Here is a 26,347-nt window from a genome sequence, read left to right on the forward strand (position 1 = left end):
GATTTGTATCTGAAAACTTACTGCATGCTAATTTGACCACTGAGTATACAGAGCAGTGGTTCATGAAAATCATCATCACCTTTGTGCTGTGAAGTTACACAAGATTTAGTAGCAATCACTTGAGTTGACGATCATGTCCTCCTAAGAGGTTGTCTGCTGGTGGGTCCTCAGGTGGGTGTATTCTGGTGCAGTTTAGGCAAGAGAAAGTGGTGGGTCTTTTGCTTGTTCAGTTTCTCCATTCCCAACAAGATTCTTTTATCAGCAGACAGAAAGAAGAAAGAACTTGCATTTCTTTGCATTAATCTGATGCCAGAAATGGAGAGTTAAACAAGAGGCCATCATCTAACCTTACAACAATCTGATAACAGAGATAACAAAGGTGTGGATATTGGCTTCAAGAGAAGATGACCTAAGGCAGAGGTGGAGTTGGATGACAGTGTGAAATCTTTATGAATTTGCTGATACGTGGTTTGGAATATTTGGGATTGAAATCCAGAAATAAGATGACCAGTACACAGAAAACTGAATAGTTGACATTTTACTGATGAATATTTTGAATTTCCTGTTTTGTGTTGGTCAATTAAGAATATTTATTAGTTGAAGGAGCTGTTATTCCCTGTATTTCTAGACTCTCGGCTGACAGCATGGAACACAATTCCATCACAGTTTCGGATTCGGCTGCAGCAAGTTTCACCCTTCCAACGTTATCATCGCTGAGCGTGAGCGGGGACACAGACACTCTGGATGTGCGGGTGGGTTCCGCACCTTACGTGAAACTGCTCCAACCAAGCAACACATAGGTTTCACCCTGAGTGTTTGCAAATTAAATCCTTGTTTACTTCTGAACAGAATGTAATAAATAGAGCAGATGAATGCACAGAAGCACAGAAAGTGAAATATGATTTTTGAAATAATTAATTTTATTAGCCGTAGTAGTAACTAAGCTACTGTCCTCTTCCTGGATTTGTTCTGCAAGCAATGAGCTTGTTTCTTCACCTTATCCAGGCTCCTTCCTGCACCTCTTTTCCCATTGCTTTGATTACAATATTACTGTTGCTTCCTGCCTCCACACAACAAACTGAAAATTACATTAATGTCACTACAAATTTCTGTCCAGTTCAGATTTTTACATGGTTCATATCTGACTCTTTGCCTCCCTTTCTTAACATCACCATTTCCTTCTCGGGGGATAGGTTAATGACTAATGCCTATATTAACCCAAAGATTCCCAAGGCTATCTCCACTGCATCTCTTCTCGTCTTGCTTCCTTTCTTGAGGAAAGGACTCCTTTCCATTCTCCCAATTTCCATCCCGGATATATCTGTTCCAATGAAGAATCTTACCACATCAGTTCTTCTGAGGTGTCTTCCTATTTCCTTAAGTGTGACTTCCCCTCAACCATAGCTGACAAGTCCCCGAGTATGTACCATCTGTTTCCCACATGTCTACTCTCATCCAGCCTTCCACTCCATCAGCTTCCCACATTCAACAGGTGATCCTGCATAACTACCAAAGGTACCATTCTCTCTCTGGCTTCCTGATCACTCTTCCAATACTACCACTCTTCTTCTCTTGTCACTTTTCATATCAGAGATTCAACTCTGTCCCTTCCCATCAGCCAAGGTCTCAAACAGCACTTCTGAGCAAAGCAGTGACTCACCTGAACTTCTTCCAATCCATTGTTTTGCACTTGCTTTTTGTGGTGTGTCCAGTTTTACGCTGGAGAAATCAAATGCGGATCGGGTGATGTAGAATATATCAAGGATGATGCTCAGTTTCTAGTTTGGCCATTTTATTTCATTATCTCACTTCCTCTCTCAGTTCTCTCAGTTCCTGACATCCAGCCTCCTGCTTTGCTCCAGAGATGGTCATCACGAGGAACAGCATCTTCTCCTTTATCTGGTCACATGCAGCCTTCCAAATTCAATGTCAAACCCCCGCTACCTCACTCTCCCCTCCTTGGGTTAATTGCAGGCAAATGGGACCAGGGCAGGTAGGGATATGGTTGACATCTGGTCTGTAGCCTTGGTCTGTGTTATGGCACTCCATGGCTCTATGAAAAACTTTGAGCCCTTTGTTCTCTGTGTGTCTGTGTCTGTCTCTGTACTTCTGTGTCAATTTATTCATTTTCTTCTGACTCTAACTACCGGTAATTTTATCTGAAGTAACTGATGCTATGACAGCATTGGTCTATATCCTATCACAGATATTCCCTTTTTGCTTTCCACACTACTGCCCTCCCCCCAGTCTACTCACCGCTTCTTTTCTCACCCTCCAGTTCTGAGGAAGAATTCTTCGTCTGAAGTTTTAAAGATTTAAAGATTAGTTTTATTTATCACACATACAGTAAAATATCAAAACATACAGTGAAATGTGTCAAATCTAATCAGTGAGGATTGTGTTTCCTGTGCCAACGTAGCATGCCCACAATTCCCTAACTCCAATGGTACATCGTTGCAATGTGGGAGGAACCCGGAGCACCCAGAGGAAACTCTCATGGTCATGGAGAGAACGTGCAAACTGCTTTTAGCCAGTGACAAGAATCGAACCCTGATCTTACAGCTGGCGCTGTACAGCGTTGCGCTAGCCAATACGTTACTGCGCAACCTTGAATCTGTCCCCTCAGATTCTGCCTGACTTCTTGTTTCCTCCTGTTTTCACTTTGGGTTTTTGGTATCTGCAGCTTTTGTGACAATTGCTCTTCAACCTATGAGGAGCCTTGAGCTGCCTTTCCTTGCAGGCAGGGTGGGCTTGTCAGTACTCGGTACGAGTGGAGAATGGCTGAGATGCATGAGGATAAAATGCCTGGGAGCCCTATATTGCTTATTTAAAAAGGCCCATTATTACAAAATCTGGGTGATTTGATTGATCTTGCCTTTGTTCATGGAAGATGTTAGTAAACAGAGTTAAAGTGACAAAGAATTGGGCACCTTCGGGCAAAGGTGCACTGCATTGCAACATATGCTTTTGTTACTAAAATAACAATTAAATCTAAATGCAGTACTCAATGTGGGATTCAAACATTGAAAAGCCATTGCAAGCCTCCAAACCCTGAGCGGGATTTTGCTGTGAGGTTCATGTGCAGAATCAAATGTGCAGTATAAGGCTTTTGTACCAAAGCTACTTCAGTCCACAATGGACAAAGTATTGTGTGTATTGTGTCAATTGTCTGTGCAACCATGAAGATCTTCTGGATGCACAGTTGCTGTGAAGGATAACCTACATATGTTTGATGCACCATCAATAATCAATAACTCTCAGAGACGTGAGGCGAGATATAGGCTTTTATTGGCTGGAAGAAAGAATAAGCAGCAAGTGACCACCACTCAACATCCTGGAGACTGAGGCTGGGGCTGTGCCTCCAATCGCCTTTATACCGGGGTCCATGGGAGGAGCCACAGGAGCAGTCAGCAGGGGGGCGTGTCCAGACAGGAATAGGTAGTTCACCACAATGTTCCTTCAAGTATGTTCACCCTCTCAGTCTGAAAATTAATAGTCTAAATTCCCAAGGAATTGTACCTTGGCCTAAAGGCAAATGCCAACAAGCTGAAATATGTTGAAGATAAGGTTACTGCTATTGTGTAGGTCAAGAAACCAGAGGATGATATGGACATGGGTCTTTTCTTCACTTTGCAACACCAGCGATCTGCCATCAGGGTTCAAATCCCCCGCTGTCTGTAAGGGCTTTGTATGTTCTCCTCATGACGATGTTTGTTCTCTCCAAATGTTCCAGTATTTGGGTTAAATTTAGTAAGTTATGAGCGTTTTTTGTGTGTTTGCTCTGGACTTCTAGCATCTGCAGAATCTCTTGTGTTTCGGTTATGGGCATGCAATGTTGGTGTCAGAAGCACGGTGACACTCACCTAGCACGTATTTGGACTGCATTGGTCACTGACATATTTCACTGTATGTTTTGATGTACGTACACATGATAAATAAAGCTAATCTTTAGATCTTTATTTTTTTCTGCAAATGATTCAATACTATACTAGACCCTTGCCTTATACAGCAATTGTGCAAGTTTCATGACACCAAAGATTACCCACGATATTCAGTGAGATAATCACACTATGAGAGCTGGATTATATGGTTGAATGTTATTCATCTGAGCAAAGCATAATAACTCATATTTGTTCAGATTCCCACATGAATCAGTTGTTGGCAGTGAACAGTATTTTTTCTAATTTGCAGACGATGACCTCAGTCACTGACACTGACTCAGCAACGAAGCAAGTCTACAAATGCTCTTTAAAACTGTACCAGTGTCAAGTGTCTAACTGAAGACTAACAGCTGACCTTAAAGAGGAGGGCAGAGAAGCAGCAAATAAGCAAGAGCCAGTGGCTTTAGGGAGAGGAAAGAAATTCTAACTTAATGAAAGATACCAGAGTGACACAAGACCCCTCCCTCTATTTCCCCAGATGATTCAAAGATTGATTCTCCATTTCCCCCGGCAGCTTTAATTGTAAGTGGAATCCATTAAATACCAGAGTTTTCCTTTTTGTACAGATGGTAAGCTTTTCCGTGAACCCCTTCGTGTGGACAACGAAGAATGAGGTCTCCGGAGCAGTCAGCAGTCTGACGCTGGCATCACCGAATGGCACAGTTCACACTGTCAGGGATCTGCCAGAGGAGATTGAGGTAAATGCACAAGCTGTGCCCCCCGCCTTCATCACCAACGAAGAGAGTGCCGACATTAAGTTGCTTGGCTCTGCAAGTTGTAAAGTAAACTGATCTATAGGGGAACGCACACAAAATATTGAAGGAACTCAGCAAGTCAGGCAACATCTATAGAGGAGAATAAACAGACAATGTTTCGGGTCAGTCAGGCTAGTGTTAATGAAGAGTCTTGGCCTGAAATATTCCCCTGCAGTGATGCTGTCTGTCTTGCTGAGTTCCTTCAGCATTTTGTGCATGTTGCTCAAGATTTCCTGCATCTGCAGAATCTCTTGTGTTTCTGATTTATAGGGGGGTTCTCCCTGAACAGAGACTGTCAGACCCCCAGCCAGGACCAACTTCAGCACAAACAACAGCCACCCATCAACTCAGTGGCACAGTGCAGGCCGAGACTGTTGTTAGGAAGTTGTGCAAATTCAGGCTCCTGCTGTCATGGCTGTGATTAATATTCAAAGGGCTTGCAGGGTTAGATAGCAGTCCTGCAGTCGATGCCACCACACGTCACAGGTGGTGCCCGTGTCCCCATCCGCAGAACTAACAATGGTTCAGTGGAATCAGAACCAAAATCAGGTTTATTATCACTGAAATACATCATGAAATTTATTGTTCTGCAGCAGTAGTAAAGCAGAAATCATTAAAAAAAATACTGTAGGTTATAATAAGAAATATAAAATAAATAGTGCAAAAATGAGCAAAATAGTGAGGTAGGGTTCATGGACCATTTAAAAATCTGTTGTTGGAGGGGGGAAAAGTCTGCTTACGTGTGAGTCTTTGGGCTCCTACACCTCCTCCCTGATCTGAAGAGGGCATGTCCTGGATGGTGTAAAGCTGCTCTGAATCTTGTGCTAGAGGGCATAAGCCTGGTAGTTTTTTTAAATTATCCATGACGCTGATGTCATTATGAATGACAAAATAAAAAGGCTGAGTGTGCTGCTGGTTGGGGAACTAGTTAGATCCTCTGCCTCTGTACTGACAGCACTAACCCAGCAGCAGATCTAACCTTTGAATTAATCCTTTGACAGCTTAAATATCATTTGAGTTGCAGCATAGTTTATTAATGTTACAGATAATACTCCCTCGACCTGATGTGACTCACGAGAATTGGACTGAATTCAATCTGGAAAGCAACCTAATCATCATGGAAGTGAACGTTACATCAGACAGCGGCACACTTGGCTTTTACCTGGAGACTGAGCAAAATGTCCCAATCGTCCTTTACTTGGGCTATGAAAATGAACCTAATGAGACCAACTTTCTGGTTTCCACACAGCTACCTAATACAAAGTACACTGGAGGTAAGTGCGAAGCAAGTGTCTGCAAGAGAGAAACACTGCAGGAATGAATGTGAATAAACACCTTCATTGCATCTTGCAGCTCCAATTTTGGGGATACTTTCATGAAATCATCTCCACTCCGGAACAGACTTATCAATTCCACCCACAGTTGAACGGACCGTTTGGTCCCATTCCCCGTGATCAGTCTTAGGAAATTCTTGCTTGTTCTCCATTTTCCTTTCAAAGAAAATGTGCCTTCAGCAACAGCCTGATAGGATGTCTTTTACAATTCCTTGTGTGAGCATACATTATCCTTCAAGTGTCACCATGGTTATTTTTCAGAAATTTATCCACTAATAACCAGCTTTTATGCTACTGGGAAAATGTTTCCTTAATTATTCGATGAAGCCCTTTAAAATTCTGAACACCTCTAACTCATCAATCTTTAGGACTAGGTGTTCTCCAAGAAAGCAATACCAGTTCCTCATATAACTACAAATGTGCCCCGGGCGCCACTCCTGTTAACCTCATTTACAACCCTCTGCAAGATCTTAACATGCAGTCTGCAGTGTGGTATACTCATACTTTGAACAAGCCATGTTTAGGGCCTTGTTCTTGATCACTGGATTTTTCAGGAGCTGTTTACGATTGTTCTAACAACTATAGTATTGTGATTTGTCTCTTCTAAGAAAGCACAGGTGTACTTTGAAAACTTCATTAATCCAACAAAGAGTTGTTGGGTACATCATTTAAATGATATAAAATAACATTCCTAGAAATTCTCCTTGCTTACCCAATCACTTCAATTGATGTCTTTTACAAAATTAATGCAGACACATGTCATAATCAGGTTACAGTACAACTGCGACAGATAGAGCTGGACTACTTCCTTATTCACGGCTTAAATGCAAGTGCCTAGATCTTTGCCATATTGTTAGTAAATGATTCCATATCCAAGCAGTCCATTTGAAATGAAATATAAGGTCACATCAAAACCTTTCAAATATTTTGTAGCTGAAAATTAAAATTCAGGAGAACAATTACATTAATGTTCTAGGTTCAGAATAGATTGTCCAACTAAAGTAAACATCAGTTCTTCAAAGGACTGTACTCCTTAGCTGCTAGCTTGGGTGTTATGAAAATAAGACGTGGTTATTTCAAGTTTTGATTAGTCTAATCAAAATGATTAGATGACTTGAAGTTGTAACTTCCATCACAGTCTGTAGAAATTTATCAGAATCAGGTTTTATATCACAGACCTTCGTCAAGAAATTTATTGTTTTGCTGCAGCAGTACATTGTAATATACATTAATAATAAGACTATAACTTACAATACAAATTGTATGTATGTGTATATATATATATAAATTAAATAAGTAGTACAAAAAGAGAGGGAGAAAAATATTGAGCAAGTGCTCATGGTTTCATTGTCCATTCAGAAATTTGATGGCAGAGGGGAAGAAGCTGTTTCTGAAATGTTGAGTGTGTGTCTTCAGGCTTCTGTACCTCCTCCTTGAAGGTAGTAATGAGAAGAGAGCATGTCCTAGGTGATGGGGCTCCTTAATGATGGATGCTGCCTTTTTGAAGCATCACGTTTTGAAAATTTCCTCAATGCTGGTGAGGCTGGTGCCAATGATGGATCTGGCTGAGTTTACAACTTTCTGCAGTTTTTTTCTGATCTTGTGCAGTGGCCCCTACGTACCAGATGGTGATGCAAACTGTTTGATTGCTCTGTATGGTATATCTGTTGAAGTTTGTGAGTGTCTTAGGTGTCATACCAATTCTCCTCAAATTCCTAATGGAAATATAGCTGCTGTTGTGCCTTTTTTGTAATTGCATCAATATGATGGGCCCAGGATAGATCCTCAGAGATGTTGACACCCAGGAACTTGAAACTGTTCACCCTTTCCACTTGTGATCCCTCGATGAGGACTGATGTGCAATCCCTCAGCTTTCCCTTCAAGAAGTCCACAATCAATTCCTTGGTCCTACTGACGTTGGGTGCAATGTTGCTGTTGTGACACCACTCAACCAGCTGGTCTATCTCGTTCCTGTATGCCTCCTCGTCACCATCTGAAATTCTGCCAATGATAGTTGTGTCATTATCTAATTTATAGGTGCTGTTTGAGCTGTGCATAAGAGTCATAGTTATCTTCAAGCAGAGGCCTTGATATCGACACTTAATTCAGTTTTTTGGATTATCAGTTTTACTTTTGCTGGGTTTGGGAGTTTTAAAGTTTTTTTCTCAGCTTTTCCAAAGACAGTACATTGATGTCTTGGTCTCATAGGCAATGCATTGAAAAACTATTGTGTAACTTAATAATTTATGGAATTAAAGTGTAACTAATTTATTTGCAGCTGGGTTAGGTTGGTAGCGCTTTTGCGCAAACTTTATCTGTTCCACCATATTTTTGTTAGTTTTGATTAACAGATTCACACATTACTTTTAGAAGTTTAATTTATTACTTCATTGTTTTCAATAATATCTGTAATTATTCACAAAGGTTTTAGGGCACAACATTGCACACTTACTCATATTGAATCCTTCATCTGCTCTACAGACTGAGGCTGTGCTGTTACTACTTTAAGATAAAGCACATACTTAACTCTCCCATCCACTCAGGACCACAGTATTAACACACAAAAGAAAAGTCTATCCGTAGCAAGGCTATCTGCAACTTTATATATTTAAATAAAAAACTCATCCTGCTTTATTCAAATGATTGTTCTTCAAATTTGATCATATTTTCTCTCGATAAAAATGCTGTGTTTTAAATATTTCTATTACCTTCCATCTTTCCCAACAAGCTGCAAGATATACCTGGCTGATTTCTCCTGCTGAGTTAATCTACGGAATAGGAACTTACTATTTGGCTGTGAGATCTGTTCCAGATCTGAACTCTGCACAAATGATGAACATGACTGTGGCCTTCACTTCCTTTTTATCCCAGTGTGTATACTGGGATGAAATTAACAACAACTGGAATTCATCTGGATGTCGTGTGAGTACCCTCACTTTCTGTGGTTTAACTGAGCTCGAGCGATAAGGGACTTGGGTGAAATGCAGTACCCTCACTTTGTATGGTCTAACTAGATGTCTGGCGATAAGGGACTCTAATCGAATGCAGTACTATCACTTTGTATGGTTTAACTGGAAATCTGGTGAAAGTAAACTCTGGCAAAATTCAGTACCATCGCTTTGTATGGTCTAACTTGAAATCTGGTGAAAAAGGATTCTAGTGAAATGCAGCACCCTCACTTTTGTATGGTCTAACTGCATCTGGGAATAACTGCAGACCTTTTAGCCTATTCTACCATTCAATAAAATCAAGGATGGTCTAGTTGTTGGCCACTACTCCACCACTCCATATTCCTGCCTGGTCCTCATAACCTTTGATTGTGGTCTAGAAATCTGTCCACTTTGGCCTGAAATATATTGAATGACTTAGTTCACAGTTCTCTACATTAGAGAAATCCAAAAATAATCCAGTCTTCTCAGCCCTATTCTGATTCTGAAGCTATGTCTCCAGTTCTAGATTCCTCGCAGTACTGACCTTGTCAAGTCCCTTCAAAATCTTTGGTTTCAATAAAGTCACTTCATTCTTCTGAAGTTCTGTGAGTATGGGTCCAATCTTTTCAATCTTTCCTCATAAATTAGCCACCTTGTGCCAGCAATCAGTCCAGTGGAGACAATAGAAATGGCAGGTGCTGGAATCTGATGCAACAACTAAACTGCTGGAAGAACTCAAAGGGTCAGCCAGCATCTGTGACAGAAACCTTCCTGGTCCGGAGGTGCAGATGAACTATAATTTACTGAATGGCAGAGCAGACTCAAGGGACTATTTTACTTATTGTTATTCCTGTTTCCTCTCTTCTGACATTTACCCAACTACTAGATGTAGGGAAATGCCCTGTACACTGCCAAATACTATAAGTGCAAGGCAGTGTGCTTTGCCCCCTGCTCTGCTTACTTTATACTTATGACTGTGAGGCTAAGCACAGCTCTAATGCCATATTTAAGTTTGCCGACGATAATGTCGTTGGCCCAATCAAAGACAGTAATGAATCAGTATATGGGAAGGAGACTGAAAATCTTACTGACTGATGACACAACCACAACCTCTCACTCAATGTCAAAAAGACTAAGGAGATGGTAATTGACTTGAGGAGGAAACTGGAGATCTCTTAAGTCAGTCGTCATCGAGAGATCAGAGTTGGAGAGGATCAGCAACTTTAAGTTCCTCAGTGTTATCAATTCAGAGGGTCAGGCCTGGGTCTGATGAAGAAAGCATGGCAGCACCTCTACTTTCTGAGAAGTTTGCAAAGATGCAGCATGTCATCTAAAACTCTGGCAAACTTCTATAGATGTGTGGTGAAAAGTATATTGACTGGTTGCATCACAACCTGGTATGGAAACGTTTGAGTGGAAAAGCATACAAAAAGCAGTGGATATAGCCTAGTCCATCACAGGTAAAGCCCTCCCCACCATTAAGCACATGTACAAGAAGCATTGTCGCAGGAAAGCAGCATTCCTTATCTAGTAGCCCCGCCATCTAGGCAATGCTGTCTTCTTACTGCCATCAACAGGAAGAAGGTACAGGAGCCTCAAGACCTGTGCCTCCAGGTTTAGGAACAGTTATTACCCCTCAACCATCAAGCTCCTGAATTAGAGGGTATAGCTTCACTCAACTTCACTTGGCCCATCATAGAACTGTTCCCACAACGTATGGACTCATTTTCAAGGACACTTCATCTCATGTTCTTGAAATGCTATGACCTTTTCTTCTTTCTTCATATTGGTTGTTGTCCCTCCTGCTGGATGCGGTCTTTCACAGATTCTATTGCGTTTCCTTCATTCACTGCGATTGCCCAGAAGAAAATGAACGTCAGGTTTGTACTTGGTGACTAATGTGTACTTAGATAATAAATTTACTTTGAACTTTGATAAGACAGAATATACACGCTCTTTACAACAACAATCTTTGTGTGAATTTACATTGCAGCATTTTTATGCAGTGATGTTTAAAACATCATTAGGGGCTGGCCACTTGCATATCAGGTTGGACACATTAGCCAAAAGCTTCAGTCTGCATTAGCAAAGTCAGCAATGGCTCAATCATTGACTTAATACACCCAACAGTAAGTGCTTCTCTGGTTAGCCGATCACTAACATAAAAAAGTGGAAGGCACTATTTAAATGTTTATCATACCAACATCCCTTCCTCAATAATAAAAGAGTGTTAATATAAATAGTAGCAACAGTGAAACCTTAGTAATATATCTCTGTCATAAGCCACAAAAGAAAGCAAAGGGTTAGGGAAATGTCTGTTAATATTCCCTCATCCCCTGACTCCCCTCACCCCCTCCTCACTGGCCCCAGACAGATCTCTCCCAGCACATCCAGCATAGATATGATGTTCTAACATGGTTATGAATCCATCTTGGCCTCCTCCGTTCTGTGATGTCCTCCTTGAGAAATAATGGAGAAGAATGTCCCCATTATTGCGACTGTGCGACTGAGCTGGGAGAACCACTACAGCGCATCTTCAACATGAGCCTGGAGCAGAGAAGAGTACCAAGACAGTGGAAAACATCCTGTATTGTCCCGGTACCGAAGAAACCACAACCAAAGGAGTTGAATGACTTCAGACCTGTTGCCTTGACGTCGCACGTGATGAAGACCATGGAGCGGCTGATAATACAGAATCTGAGGCCACAAACCAGGCACGCCCAGGATCCTCTTCAGTTTGCGTATAAGGAGAAGGTGGGAGTGGAGGATGCTATCACGTATTTGCTGCACAAATCACTCTCTCACCTAGAGGGGGTCAGTTGTGCTGTGAGGATTACATTCCTTGACTTCTCTAGTGCCTTTAACACCATCCAGCCCAAGATCTTAAGGCACAAACTAACGGAGATGGGAGTAGACTCTCACATGGTGGATTGGATAGTGGACTACTTGACAGATAGACCTCAGTATGTGCGGTTGGGAGACTGTAGGTCTGACACGGTGGTCAGCAGCACAGGGGCGCCGCAGGGAACCGTACTCTCTCCGGTCCTGTACACCCTGTACACATCAGACTTCCAATATAACTCAGAGTCCTGCCATGTGCAGAAGTTCGCTGATGACACGGCCATAGTGGGGTGTGTCAGGAATGGACAGGAGGAGGAGTATAGGAAACTGATACAGGACTTTGTGATATGGTGCAACTCAAACTACCCGCGTCTCAATATCACCAAGACCAAGGAGATGGTGGTGGACTTTAGGAGATCTAGGCCTCATATGGAGCCAGTGATCATTAATGGAGAATGTGTGGAGCAGGTTAAGACCTACAAGTATCTGGGAGTACAGTTAGACGAGAAGCTAGACTGGACTGCCAACACAGATGCCTTGTGCAGGAAGGCACAGAGTCGAATGTACTTCCTAAGAAGGTTGGCGTCATTCAATGTCTGTAGTGAGATGCTGAAGATGTTCTATAGGTCAGTTGTGGAGAGCGCCCTCTTCTTTGTGGTGGCGTGTTGGGGAGGAAGCATTAAGAAGAGGGATGCCTCACGTCTTAATAAGCTGGTAAGGAAGGCGGGCTCTGTTGTGGGCAAAGTACTGGAGAGTTTAACATCGGTAGCTGAGCAAAGGGCTACGGTCAATTATGGATAACTCTGAACATCCTCTACATAGCACCATCCAGAGACAGAGAAGCAGTTTCAGCGACAGGTTACTATCGATGCAATGCTCCTCAGACAGGATGAAGAGGTCAATACTCCCCAATGCCATTAGGCTTTACAATTCTACCGCCAGGACTTAAGAACTTTTTAAAGCTATTATTAATGCTTTTTGAGATGGTGATTTAGATGCATATCATATTTTTTTTACTGAGTTAAGTATTGTATGTAATTAGTTTTGCTACAACAAGTGTATGGGACATTGGAAAAAAGTTGAATTTCCCCATGGGGATGAATAAAGTATCTATCTATCTATCTATCTATCTATCTATCTATCTATCTATCTATCTATCTATCTATCTATCTATCTATCTATCTATCTATCTATCTATCATACTAAGTGCCCTCTCTATTTACATACTAAACACCCAATATAGTAATACTGTGATGTGCTTTATTGACAATGAAATCAGTGGAAGCAGATGTCAGAGGTACAGCCCAATACTCCTGTGTTATCATATCACAAACCTTGTGTCCGCCACCAAGGGTGATTTTTAAAAATTTAGTATGCTCTTTTCTGAGGACTGTAGGTGGAGGCATCAGCCATTCGGTCCCTCATGTTTGTTCTGTCAGTAACATAAATCAAAGTTAATCAAGAAATCAAATCAGATCAAGTTTAATTATCTGTCAAGTCATACATAGATACAGTTGAATGAGACAGCGAGCGTTCCTCTGGGGCCAAGGTGCAAAACATTCAAAATAGCAAGTACCTCAATTTTGAACTCAATTAACATGATTTGCTCATTAAATGGATCTAACGGGGAGCTCCTTCACAAAGAGTGCGGTCAGAGGATGGAATGAGCTGTCAGTGCAATTGGTGAATGCCGTTTCAATTTCAACATTTAAGAGAAACTTAGATAAGTACGTGCATGGGAGGGATGTGGAGGTGCTAAGGTCCGGGTGCAGCTGATGGGAGTAGTGGGAACAATAGTTCAACATGGAGCAGATGGGCGAAAGGCCTGTTTCTGTGCTGTAGCATTCTCTGACTCTATGACTCTAAATCCTAATGTCCAAGTGTAATAAAAATCTAACAACTCAGCATCTCTCGAAAAAAAAGCAAGTAGTGCCTTTTTAATATTTTGTCATCTTCACTGTTCTTGACATATATCAGAATCAGAATCAGGTTTATTATCACCGGCAAGTGACATGAAATTTATTAACTTAGCAGCAGCAGTTCAATGCAATACATAATATAGCAGAGCGAGAAAAAAATAATAACTGAAATAAATAATAATAATAAATAAACAAGTAATTCAATTATGTGTATTGAATAGATTTAAAAATGTTCAAATACAGAAATACTGTATATTTTTAAAAAAAGTGAGGTAGTGTCCAAAGCTTCAATGTTCATTTAGGAATCGGATGGCAGAGGGGAAGAATCTGTTCCTGAATCACTGAGTGTGTCCCTTCAGGCTTCTGTACCTCCTTCCTGATGGTAACAGTGAGAAAAGGGCATGCCCTGGGTGCTGGGGGTCCTTAATAATGAACGTTGCCTTTCTGAGACACCGATCCCTGAAGAAGTCCTGGGTACTTTGGAGGCTAGTGCCCGAGATGGAGCTGACTAGATTTACAACCTTTTGCAGCTTCTTTCGGTCCTGTTCAGTAGCCCCCCCCCATACCAGACAGTGATGCAGCCTGTCAGAATGCTCTCCACAGTACAACTATAGAAGTTTTTGAGTATATTTGTTGACATTCCAAATCTCTTCAAACTCCTAATAAAGTAAAACCGCTGTCTTGCCTTCTTTATGACTGCATCGATATGTTGGGACCAGGTTAGATCCTCAGAGAACTTGACACCCAGGAACTTGAAGCAGCTCCCTCTCTCCACTACTGATTCCTCTATGAGGATTGGTATGTGCTCCTTCATCTTACCCTTCCTGAAGTCAGCTAATACAATAATTTTCATCAGGATGATTTTGCTTTTACTGTATGTATAATAATTAATGTCAGAATAGTTGAATAAATATAAACTAAGTCAAAACAGAATGCTCAGAAACAAAAATAACAAAAATAATGACTTTTTATCTACGTTATGTTAATTATTTTCCTTTCACAATTTTATTAAGACACTTTAAAGTGCAATGGGGAAAATGCATGTGTGTGACTAAACGATTGACTAAATAATTTTTCTGTTGCATGTTTTAGGTGGGCCCACTAACTACGCCCAGTAGCACTCAATGCCTGTGCAACCATCTCACCTTCTTTGGCAGCTCCTTCTTTGTCATGCCCAACGCAGTGGATGTCAGCAAGACAGTAGAACTCTTTGCAACATTCAAGGACAACCCAATAGTCATCGCAACAGTCGCTTGCATTTTTGGCCTCTACATTCTTGCTGTTGTGTGGGCGAGAAGAAAAGATAGGCAAGATGTTGCCAAAGTAAGTAATTAATCCAATCATATCAATCTAATCAGTCACTTTGAAATCCCCAGTTCAAACCTCTCAATCTCTGTCCTGTATTTTTTGTCTATTTTCTCTTAGCACCGGTTACATTTTATTGGCAGTGGTTTAAAGTTGACACATGTACCGAGATACAGTGAGAAGCTTTTGTCTGCATACCATCCAGACAGATCATTCCATACATACACTCAATGGCCACTTCATTAGGTACACCAGTGCACCTGCTGGTTAATGCAAATATCCAATCAGCTGATCATCTGGCAGCAGCTCTAAACATAAAAGCATGCAGACATGGTCAAGAGGTTCAGCTGTTGTTCAAACCAAACATTAGCTTAAGGAAGAAATGTGATCTAAGTGACTTTGACTGTTGAATGATTATTGGAGTCAGGCAGGGTGGTTTGAGTATCTCTGAAAATACTGAACTCCTGGGATTTTCATGCACAACAGTCTCTATAGTTTACAGAAAAAACAAAACAACATCCAGTGCCAAGCCATGCTGAAAGCAAAAATGCTTTGTTAATGAGAGAGGTTATAGGAGAATGGTCAGATTGGTTCAAACTGACAGGAAGGTGACAGAAACTCAAATAGCCATGCATTGCAGCAGTGGTGTGGAGAAGAGCATCTCTGAATGCACAACACATCAAACCTTGAAGTGGATGGGCTACAGCAGCAGAAGACCATGAACATACACTCAGTTGCCACTCTATTAGGTACCTCCTGTATATATACATGAAAAAGGTAAAAAGGAAAAGAGAATGTGGAATATAGCATTCCAGTGGCAGGGAAACTGAAGTGCTGGTCAACAAATAAAGTGCAGGTAGATTGGGATTCCAAGAATTCTGTTTTTCTTGCATAAGAAGTCTATTCAGGAGTCTGATAACTGCAGGATAGAAGCTGTCCTTGAGATTGGTAGTAGGTGCTTTGAACCTTTTGCTTCTTCCGCCCATCAAAAGGGGAAAGAATAGAGAATGACCAGGGTGGGAGGAGTCCTTGATTATGTTGACTGCTTTCCTGGGGCAGCAGGAAGCGCAACTGCTTGTTATTGTATGTATGGCATCCGTTAGTCTCGCGAGACCACGGATCTGCGCCTGGAAAGTCTTCTCCAGGGCGCAGGCCTGGACAAGGTTGTATGGAAGACCGCCAGATGCCCAAGTAGCAAGTCTCCCCTCTCCACGCCACCGATGTTGTCCAGGGGAAGGGCAAGGGCCGATACAGCTTGGCACCGGTGTCGTCGCAGGAGTTGCCAAAACGAGTTTGAAGAGAATGTCGGACTGCCTTAGGGACTCCAGCTCCAGATTTGACCTCAGGGTTTACTCCCGAAGCCTTTCCTGAGTGGGTATGGCCGCAAGGCAGCGGAGGTTTGAAATCAGAGTTTTCCCTCTCTTAGATGGACTGCCTTCCCAGGCTGACGAGCTCCATCTACCGATGCTTGATATTGATTTACTTGAATATAGTGTTGCCAAGGGCAGTATCTATAACATTCTCTAAATGTTTGTAATGTTGCAGTCTGTGTAGTGAAGGCTGGGTTGAATATAGACCACTCCAAAATGGTGAAATGCTAAACGGACATCTACCTGGTCAATCACCTGTAGGTGGAGGTGACTCTACCTACCTGCTTCTCTCTTACTTAACTGATATTAAAGCATGGTTGAACATTCCTTTTGGATGAAACACTGAGATGAATTTAGGTTGCTCTGGAGTAGGAGAGAAAGGAAGCCTGAAGACTGAGGAGAAAATGAATTGGTAAGGAAGCGAATAATGTAAGCACAGTTTCATTCAACTAGGAGAGAAAGGCTGGTATTTTGCCAATCTGGAGAACAAGATGTAATCTGTGATCTCTTCTATTTTGTAGGATGTGATATGATTGCCCTGAAAAATGATTGGCTGTTTAATTATAATGTGTTATAGCTCTAAGTATAGTCCCTGTGATTGGTGAACTACTGATTATGGAAAATCGGGAACAAGAAATGGGTAAAATACCGTTGTAAAAATAGCATTGCAGCTTTGAGACAGGAATTTAAATTTGATTTGTAAATCTTGAATTTAAAAGAAACTGGCACCAATAATAGTAACCTGGGAATTGAGAGAATGTAGTACACACCCATTGGGACTCTTTCATTCCTGTGAGAGAAGGGAGCCTTTCACCTTCACCTTCTTCCCTGGCCTTCATGGCTTCTAAACTCACCATATGGTTCACTCTTAATTACTGTTAAAATGTCCTAGCAAGCAATAGAGTTTAAGAGTAAACATTGAATAGTTTCTAAGTGCAACTATCATTATATATATATATATATATATATATACACACACATATATATATATATATATGTTAATTAGCTATCTTAAGAGAATTTCCAGCCCTTGTGCCATTTATTGCATTTAGTTTACTTTTATGTAATGAAATCAACTCCAGTATTACAGCATTTATGTACAAATAATTTGTACCTTCAGTTTCTATTGTTACTGTTCATTGAAGAAGTTTAGCAGAGATAGATTAGTAAATTACAGAAATTCTAAAAGAATTTGGAGAAAGCGGTCATTCTCCATTTCCAACTGACGTGTCTTCTCCAAAATAGAGATTGCAATATTTTAAAGTGAGTCATATTTACAGCAAAATGCTGTCTATGTAATTTTCTTTTTCTTATCCCTTAACACAAAATAAAGGTGAAAATAACATTGCTTGCTGATAATGACCCATTTGCCCAGTATCGCTACTTGGTGACCGTTTTCACAGGCCATCGCAGAGGGGCAGCGACCACTTCAAAGGTTTGTTTCTCTTTAAATTTCAACCTACTCAAGTTTCCCCAGATTTTGACCAGCCTAACTTGAGAAAATCCAGACTTCAAGCTAATGTTGGTTAGAATTTAAGCAGGAAAAAGTCCTCACTGCAGGAAAATGAAGTCGTGTTCGTTGTATTGTGATGTTTCTGAAATTGGTGAGATGAAGTATGAAATGAAGATAGTGGTTGTCAGAAAATCATGGCATGAAGTACAACATGGGCAGTTGCATGTGGGCATATGCACAAAAGATAGTAGAAACTCGCTACAAAGTTTTTGTCAATCTGTAGAAGTAAGAGGAAGTGAATACAAGTTTCAATATCCACCTTACAAAGAGGTTACTTTTGAAAGACTTAAGCGTGTTGAAAATAAATCATACATGTTTAAAAATAATCAGCCTGCTAATTGAATGTACAATAGGTTTGAATAAATGTATTGTTAGTTTATTATATTTTGATATATTTGCGTATCTAGGTGACCATAACACTCTACGGCTCTGAAGGAGAGAGTGACCCACATTTTCTTACCGACCCGGAGAAACCTACATTTGAGAGAGGAGGGGTTGATGGATATCTGCTCACAACCTTCTTTCCTCTTGGGGATCTTCAGAGCATTCGACTGTGGCATGACAACTCAGGATCCAATCCATCCTGGTAATCTACTACAGGAAGTTCAGATGAAATGAAAGCTTCCTTTGTATATGGGCAGGACAGACATTAGAAAGTCATAGCTTAAAACCTGTCTTGAATAATGTACCACACCAGCTGGTAGGAAGAGTGGTTATCTAATTGTGCTCTTGAAACTTTTTTTTAATGACAACCTACTAAATATTGAAAGACCTAAGATAGAGTTGACGTAGGGAGGATGTTTCCTATAATGGGGGAGTCTAGATCCAGAGGGCATGTCCTCAGAATAGAAGGACATCCCTTTTGAACAATTCTCTTCTGCTCTTCTCATCAAAATCTTCCCCCTCACCCACTTTAGAAACATAGAAAACCTACAGCACAATACAGGCCCTTTGGCCCACAAAGCTGTGCCGTAAATGTCCTTACCTTAGAACTACCTAGGCTTACCCTTAGCCCTCTAGTTTTCTAAGCTCCATGTACCTATTCAGGAGTCTCCTAAAAGACCCTATCGTTTCTGCCTCCACCACCACTCCCAGCAGTCCATTCCATGCATTCACCACTCACTGTGTAAAAAAAACAACTTACCCCTGACATCTCCTGTGTACCTACTTCCAAGCACCTTAAAACTATGTCCTCTCGTGCTAGCCATTTCAGCCCAGGGAAAAAGCCTCTGACTATCCACATGACCAATGCCTCTCATTATCTTGTACACCTCTATCAAGTCACCTCTCATCCTCCTTTATTGAAACTAACAAAATATTGAAAAGCCAACTGTTGATAGAGTGGACATGGAGAGAATGTTTTCAATAGCTGGAGAGTCTAGAACCAGAGGGCACAGCCTCAGAATACAAGGACATCTCTTTAGAATAGAGATGAGGAGGAATTTCTTCAGCCAGAGGGTGGTGAATCTGTGGAATTCATTGCAATAGATGGTACTGAATTCTGCAGATTGGCAATATAGAAAATGTGTTCTTGATTAGTAAGGGCATCAAAAGTTACCAGGAGTAGCCAGAAGAATGGGGTTGAGAGAGATAATATATCAGCCATGGTCAAATGGCAGCGCAGAATCCACGGGCCAGTGGTTTAATTCTGGTCCTATGTTTTACGATCTTCTGCTTTTATGGTCTAACATGAATATTCATTTAAAATTAAATTCATACTTCAGACAAATGTCAAGCTTAAATATGGAATTAGAAAGATTCAGTACCACACATTTTGTGGTAATTCATGAAACTATAGTCCATCGTTTCAAACAAATCCTTCAATTTCAGAATTCTAGTTCCTTCCCTGTATGTCTCAATCTTTCTGCTTGGAATGCTAATCCAGTGATAGGAAATTGAACAGTGGCACTATGATCTGCGTCATTGTTATAGAATCAGAACTATCCCTCAATGTCGGCAAAACTAAGGAGCTGGTTGGGGTGGGGGTAGGGAGATGCACATGCTCCTGTTTACATTAACAATTGTTGAGGTTGAGAGGGCCGAGAGCTTCGTGATCTTAGGAGTGAACATCTCCACGATCCTGTCCTCGTCCGAAGACATTAATGTTATGGCCAAGGAAGTTCACCAATGCCTCTACTTCCTCAGAAGGTTAAAGAAATTTGGCATGTCTCCGTTTACTCTTACCTATTTTTATTGCTACACCGTAGAAAGCATCTTATCTGAATACATAGCAGCTCTGTATGGCATCTGCTCTGCACATGATCACAAGAAACTGCAGATCTGTGGAGACAGCTCGGCACCTCATGGAAACCAGACTCCCTCTATGGTTTTCTTGAGTCATTCCAATGTATCCAAAGATTTCCACTTGATCATTTAAATACTTTGCACTAGTCTTTAATACATTTGAATACACAAACATCCACGCATTTTGGCAGCCAGGCTATCACTGAACCTGCTGCTAAAACATTTCTCTGGGCAGGACCCTGATGTGATTCGAAGTCCTTGGCTGGTGCAGGTTGATCATAAGACACAGGAGCAGAATTAGGCCATTTGGCCCATCAAGTCTGCTCCGCCATTCCAGCATGGCTGATTTGTTATCCCTCTCAGCCCTATTTTCCTGCCTTCTTCACAGGGTGGGGCTGATTTTGTTTGGGAAGCTGCCACTGTTTGGACATCTGCTCATGGGACGCAGAAGTAAAAGGGTAGAGGAAGAACAAAAGTGAGGGTCTGACAGGAGGCTCACCGCTGTTAGTGTAACAAAACCATTCAGTACAGCAGAACGCAGGAATGAGAACAATTATAGACAATAGACAGTAGGTGCTGGAGTAGGCCATTCGGCCCTTCTAGCCAGCACCGCCATTCACTGTGATCATGGCTGATCATACACAATCAGTACCCCGTTCCTGCCCTCTCCCCATATCCCTTGACCTCGCTATCTATGAGGTCTATCTAACTCTCTCTTGAAAGCATCCAGAGACTTGGCCTCCACTGCCTTCTGGGGCAGAGCATTCCACATATCCACCACTCTCTGGGTGAAAAAGTTTTTCCGCATCTCTGTTCTAAATGGCCTACCCCTTATTCTTAAACTGTGGCCTCTGGTTCTGGACTAACCTATCAGCGGGAACATGCTTCCTGCCTCCAGCGTGTCCAATCCCTTAATAATCTTATACGTTTCAATCAGATCCCCTCTCATCCTTCTAATTATGCTTTCTCTTTGCAGATTTAAATTCAATTATTTAAAATAAGATTGCTATTTTTACATTTGAGACTGACCTTTTCTATTTGACTTCCTTTCCAGGTATGTAAATCGTGTAACAGTGCTGGACTTGCAAACAGACCAACGATGGAGCTTCCTGTGTAACTCATGGCTGTCCATTGATTTTGGCGATTGTCTTTTGGACAAATTCTTTCCCGTGGCAACCGAGATGGATCTAAAACGTTTTAGGTACACGTTGTAGCCAGCTGCAATGCAGCAAACAGTGTGGAACAATATAATTTTTAAAAATAACCTGATGTTTTCTGGTCGTGGTAATCATTGATAAATATTGGAGGACACGTTGCTCCTTGGGCATGGAGAGAGGACAGCAAATAACACAGCTTCATGGGAGAAATCAGTGATAAAATGTGCTGAAGATTTAACCTTAGTTTATTGGTTATGCAGTAGAGGTAGAGAGATGTTTAGACATATAAAGCATAGAAAGAGGCTACTCGACCCATCATTTCCACCCCAAATGAGATGCCATTTGGACTACCCACTTCCCACCTGTTGACCTGTATCTTTCTTTATAGATATTTCCACTAATTAGTCATCCAAATGTGAAGGTTTCTGTGTCCACTGTCCTTTCAGGCAGGATTTTCAGACCACCAACACTGACTGACTTGGTGAAAATAACATTTCTTCAACACTCCTCTATTATCCTATTACTCATTTCTACTGCATGTCGAGGGAAAGGCATCCAGGAAATGAAAGGACACTGAAAGTTTAATGAGACAGGTGTGGAACAAAGCAGATATGAACTTCTTTAAAGACTGAATACAATTAAACTTTGTACTTGCAATTCCAGCATGTCACTGTTTTCAGAATTTTACAGTCCTTCAGGTAGAAGATGGCCACTTAGAATGCAATAAATGTTCCTGCGCAAGAAAAACATTGTTAATTATTGAATACTTATAAAGTTGAAATATTTGATAAAGATATTAAATTTGTTGAATATAAAGTAAAAGCAAAACCAATTGTTATTAGATAATATCGGTAATAGATCCTTTTATAATTACATAATTATTTCAGTTGTGCATAGTGAGGAAGCTTGTCCAAGAATACATTAGGATATAGCTAAATTTGAGGGGTGGGAGGGAGGGAGTGACCTTCTGGGAACCACAGTGACCAGACCTTTGGCGTTGAGTCTGGTTCTGTGGCTCAGAATGGAACGGTGAGGGGCAGCAAGTGGAAGAAGAGGAGTGCAGGAGTGATTGGGGATTCCATGCTCAGAGAAGAAAGGAGATTATGTGGATGTGAAACAGACACCTAGATGGTGTCTCAGGGGCCAGGGTTAGGGATGTCTCAGACAGGGTCCACAGCATTCTAAAGGGTGACGTTGAGCAGCCAGAAGTTGTGGTACCTTTTGGTACCAACGACACAGGTTGGAAAAGGACTGTATGATTGAGAAGCAGTTAGCACAATGCTTTACAGTACAGGTAACCTGGGTTCAATTCTCACTGCTGCCTGTAAGGAGTTTGTATGTTCTCTCCCGGTGCTCCGGTTTCCTCCCACAGTCCAAAGATGTACCAATTGGTAGGTTATTGGTCATTGTCAATTTTTCTGTGATTAGGCTAGTATTAAATCAGGAGATTGCTGGGCAGTGAGGCTGAAGGACCGGAAGGGATATCCCTTATTGTATCACAATAAATAAATAAAATGGGAGGAGGTACTGAAGAGAGAATATAGTGAGTTGGGTAGAAAGCTAAAAAGCAGGACCTCCAGGGTAGTAATCTTTGGATTAGTGCCTGTGCCATGTACCAGTGAGGGTAAGAATAGAATGTTTTGGCTGATTAAAGTGTGGCTGAGGAATTGGTGCAGGCTTTCAGATTTCTGGATCATTAGGATCTCTTCCAGGCAAGGTTACAACTTGGTTACAACTGAACTCAAGCGGAACCAAAATATTTGTGGGCAGGTTTGCTAGAGCTGTTGGGGAGGGTTTAAACTAATTTGGCAGGGGATTGAGAATAGGTGTGATATGGCATTTGGTATACTGTTATTTATTAATATATTGTGCAGAACAGGCCCTTCCAGGACCTTCGAGCCTCACCGCCTAACAATCCTAGCCTAATCACTGTTGACATAAAAGTAGATTCAGTGTGTAGTGAGACTGCAAGGAAGCACATGCAGATGATAAGGCAAAACTGCAGTCAGTGGGATGAGTTGAAGTGTAACATGGGAATAAAATCGAAAAGGATGATGAATTCAAGACTGAAGGTGTTATATTTGAATGCACACAATAAGGTAGATGATGTTGGAGCACAGTTAGAGATTCACAGAGAATGTTGGAGGTGACATTGTGGGCATCACTGAGTGAATCTTCATGGCTGAAAGAAGATCAATGATACACAATGTATTCAAAGGACAGACAGGGAGACAGAAGGGGTGAGTGATAACTGAAGTTTAATCCTTAGAATGAGGTGACATAGGATCAAAAGGAGTAGAGTTAAGAAACTGCGAGGGTGAAGAGACCCTGATGGGAGTTATAAACAGACCTCAGAACAGTAGCCAGGATGTGGGATATAAATTGCAATGGGCGATAGAAAAGGCATGTAAAAAGGGCAATGACATAATATTCGTGGGAGATTTCAATATGCAAATTGGTGCAGGATCTCAAGGAAGGAGATATGGAGGATGCCTATGAGATGGCTTTTTAGAGCAGATTGTGGTTGAGCTCACTAGGGGAAAGGGAAATTCGGAGGGGGTGTTGTGTAATGAACCAAATTTGATGAGGAAGCTTAGGGGAAAAGAAAACCCTAAGGAGGCAATGATCATAAGATAGAATTAATTTGAGAGGGAGAAGATAAGGTCAGATGTATCCTTATTGCAGTGGAGTAAAGGGAATTACAGACGCATGAGAAAGGAGCTGGCCAAAGATTATTGGAAGGGAACGCTAGCAGGGTTGACTGCAGAGCAGCAATAGTTAGAAGGCGCAAAATAGATATATCCCAAAGAAGAAGTATTCTAAAGGGAGGATGAGGCAATCGTGGCTGACAAGGGAAGTCAAAGGCAGCATAAAAGCCAAAGAGGGAGCATATAATAGAGCAAAAATTAGTGGGAATTTAGAAGATTGGGAAACTTTTTAAAACCAACAGAAGGCAACGAAAGGGCCAGAAGAAGAAGAAAAAAATGACATATGAAGGTAAGCCAGGCAATAATATAAAAGTAGATACCAAAAGGACTTTTTCCGCTGTATAAAAAGTAAAAATGAAATGAGAGTTGATATCAGACCATGGAAAATAACACTGGAGTTAGAAATGGGAAACAAAGAAATTGTGGATAAACTTAATAAGAACTTTGGATCACTGTGGAAGACACTAGCAGTATGCCAGAAATTAAAGAGTGTCAGGGGCAGAGTGGGTGTAGTTGCTATTAATAAGGAGAAGGTGCTTGCGAAGCTGAAATGTCTGAAGGTAGATAAATCACCTGGAACAGATGGACTAAACCCAGGGTTGTGAAAGAGGTAGCAGAAGAAATTGTGGAGGGATTAGTAATGATCTTTCAAGAATCTGGAATGGGTCCAGAGCACTGGAAAAATGCAGATGTCACTTCACTCTTGCTGGGGGAAGGCAGGAGAAAAGAAATTACAGGCCAGTTAGCCTGACTTCAGTGGTTGGGACAATGTTGGAGTCTATTATTAAGGTTGAGGTTTCAGGGTACTTGGATGCACATGATTAAATAGGCCAAAATCAGTATGGTTTTCTTAAGGGGAAGTCTTGCCTGACTAATCTTTGGAATTCTTTGAGGAATTGTTGTTTTCATGGATATTCACACAAGGCACCACACATAAGGTTGCTTAACAAGATAAGAGCCCGTGGTATTACAGGAAAGATACTAGTATGGATAGAAGGTTGGCTGACTGGCAGGAGGCAGGGAGTGAGATTAAAGGGGGCCTCTCCTGGTTTACTGCTGGTGACTAGTGGTGTTCTATAGGGATCGGTGTTAGGACCACTTCTTTATACTTTATATGTCAATGATTTGGATGACAGAGTTGATGGCTTTGTTTGCAGACAATACAGTGCTAGCTGAAGGAGCAGGTAGTGTTGAGGTAGCAGGGAGTCTGCAGGAGGAATTAGATAGATTGGGGGAATGAGCTACATTTGGTTTACTTTTGCATCGGCATCAGTCACAGAAAACATGTTTTTTAGAGCATATTAGTGCTTACGTGCGCAAACAGCAGAGGCAACATCATTTTACTGAGCTGAATCCAGGAAGAATTTGCACCAGGAAGCAGGGAAACGTTGCATTTTCACTTATTACTGCAAGCCTGTTAGCTTAGCTAAATCTTCTTCCAAATCTTGCAAAGGCTACAGAAAGATTGTTGTTCTCCTCCATTACATCTTATTAACCGGATCAGTGCGACTTCACTAACAATTTCATACTTTATTCAAATGTAGAAATTAAACTGTAAACAAGAGAAAATCTGCAGGTGCTGGAAATCCAAAGCAGCACACACAAAATGCTGAAGGAACTCAGGGGGCCAGGAGCACCTATGGAAAACAGTAAACAGTTCACATTTCGAGCAGAAACCCTTCATCAACTGGAACTGCTTGTATAACTTCACGAAGAATCAAAGGTCGAGGGGCAGGTAGAGTTGAGGAAAAAGGGAATCTGCAGAAGGACTTAGATTGGGAGAATGGGCAAAGAAGTGGCAGATTGAATATAGTGTAGGGAAGTGTATGACCATGCACTTTGGTCAAAGGAATAAAGGCATAGACTATTTTCTAAAAGGGAAGCAATTTCAAAATCAGAGGTGCAAACCAACTTGTGCAGGACTCCCTAAAGGTTAACCTGCAGGTAAGAAAGGCAAATGCACTTCTAGTATCCATTTTGAGAGAATTAGATTATAAGAACATGGATGTAATACTGGGGGTTTTCTAAGGCATTGGTCAAACTACACTTGGAGTATTGTGAGCAGTTTTTGGCCCTTTTTTTCCTAAAAAAATATGTGCTGGCATTGGAGAGGGTCCGGAGGGGTTCAGAAGAATGATTTTGGGAATGCAAGGGTTAATATATGAGGAGTGTTTGATGGCTCTGGGCCTGTAGTCGCTGGAGTTTAGAAAAATAAGGGGTGATCTCATGAAACTTATCAGATATTGAAAGACCTGGATAGAAAGGATGTGGAGGAGATGTATCCGAAAGTGGGTGAGTATAGGTCTAGAGGGCACAACCTCAGAATACAG

General features: G+C 41.3%; 1 protein-coding gene across 2 annotated transcripts in view; it reads left to right on the forward strand.

Moving 5' to 3' along the window:
- The window catches only part of LOC140740789 (polycystin-1-like protein 2), a 109,659-nt gene that overhangs the window by 41,278 nt on the left and 42,034 nt on the right, over nt 1-26,347 (forward strand). For both annotated transcript variants that reach the window (XM_073070303.1, XM_073070304.1), the window contains exons 20-27: nt 629-752; nt 4,508-4,639; nt 5,742-5,970; nt 8,759-8,952; nt 14,813-15,043; nt 17,729-17,830; nt 18,316-18,494; nt 21,207-21,353. In XM_073070303.1, the coding sequence (XP_072926404.1) occupies nt 629-752; nt 4,508-4,639; nt 5,742-5,970; nt 8,759-8,952; nt 14,813-15,043; nt 17,729-17,830; nt 18,316-18,494; nt 21,207-21,353 (1,338 nt within the window). The remainder of the gene's footprint in view (nt 1-628; nt 753-4,507; nt 4,640-5,741; nt 5,971-8,758; nt 8,953-14,812; nt 15,044-17,728; nt 17,831-18,315; nt 18,495-21,206; nt 21,354-26,347) is intronic.

The sequence above is a fragment of the Hemitrygon akajei genome, chromosome 17, assembly GCF_048418815.1.
Source record: "Hemitrygon akajei chromosome 17, sHemAka1.3, whole genome shotgun sequence".
Lineage (NCBI taxonomy): Eukaryota > Metazoa > Chordata > Chondrichthyes > Myliobatiformes > Dasyatidae > Hemitrygon > Hemitrygon akajei.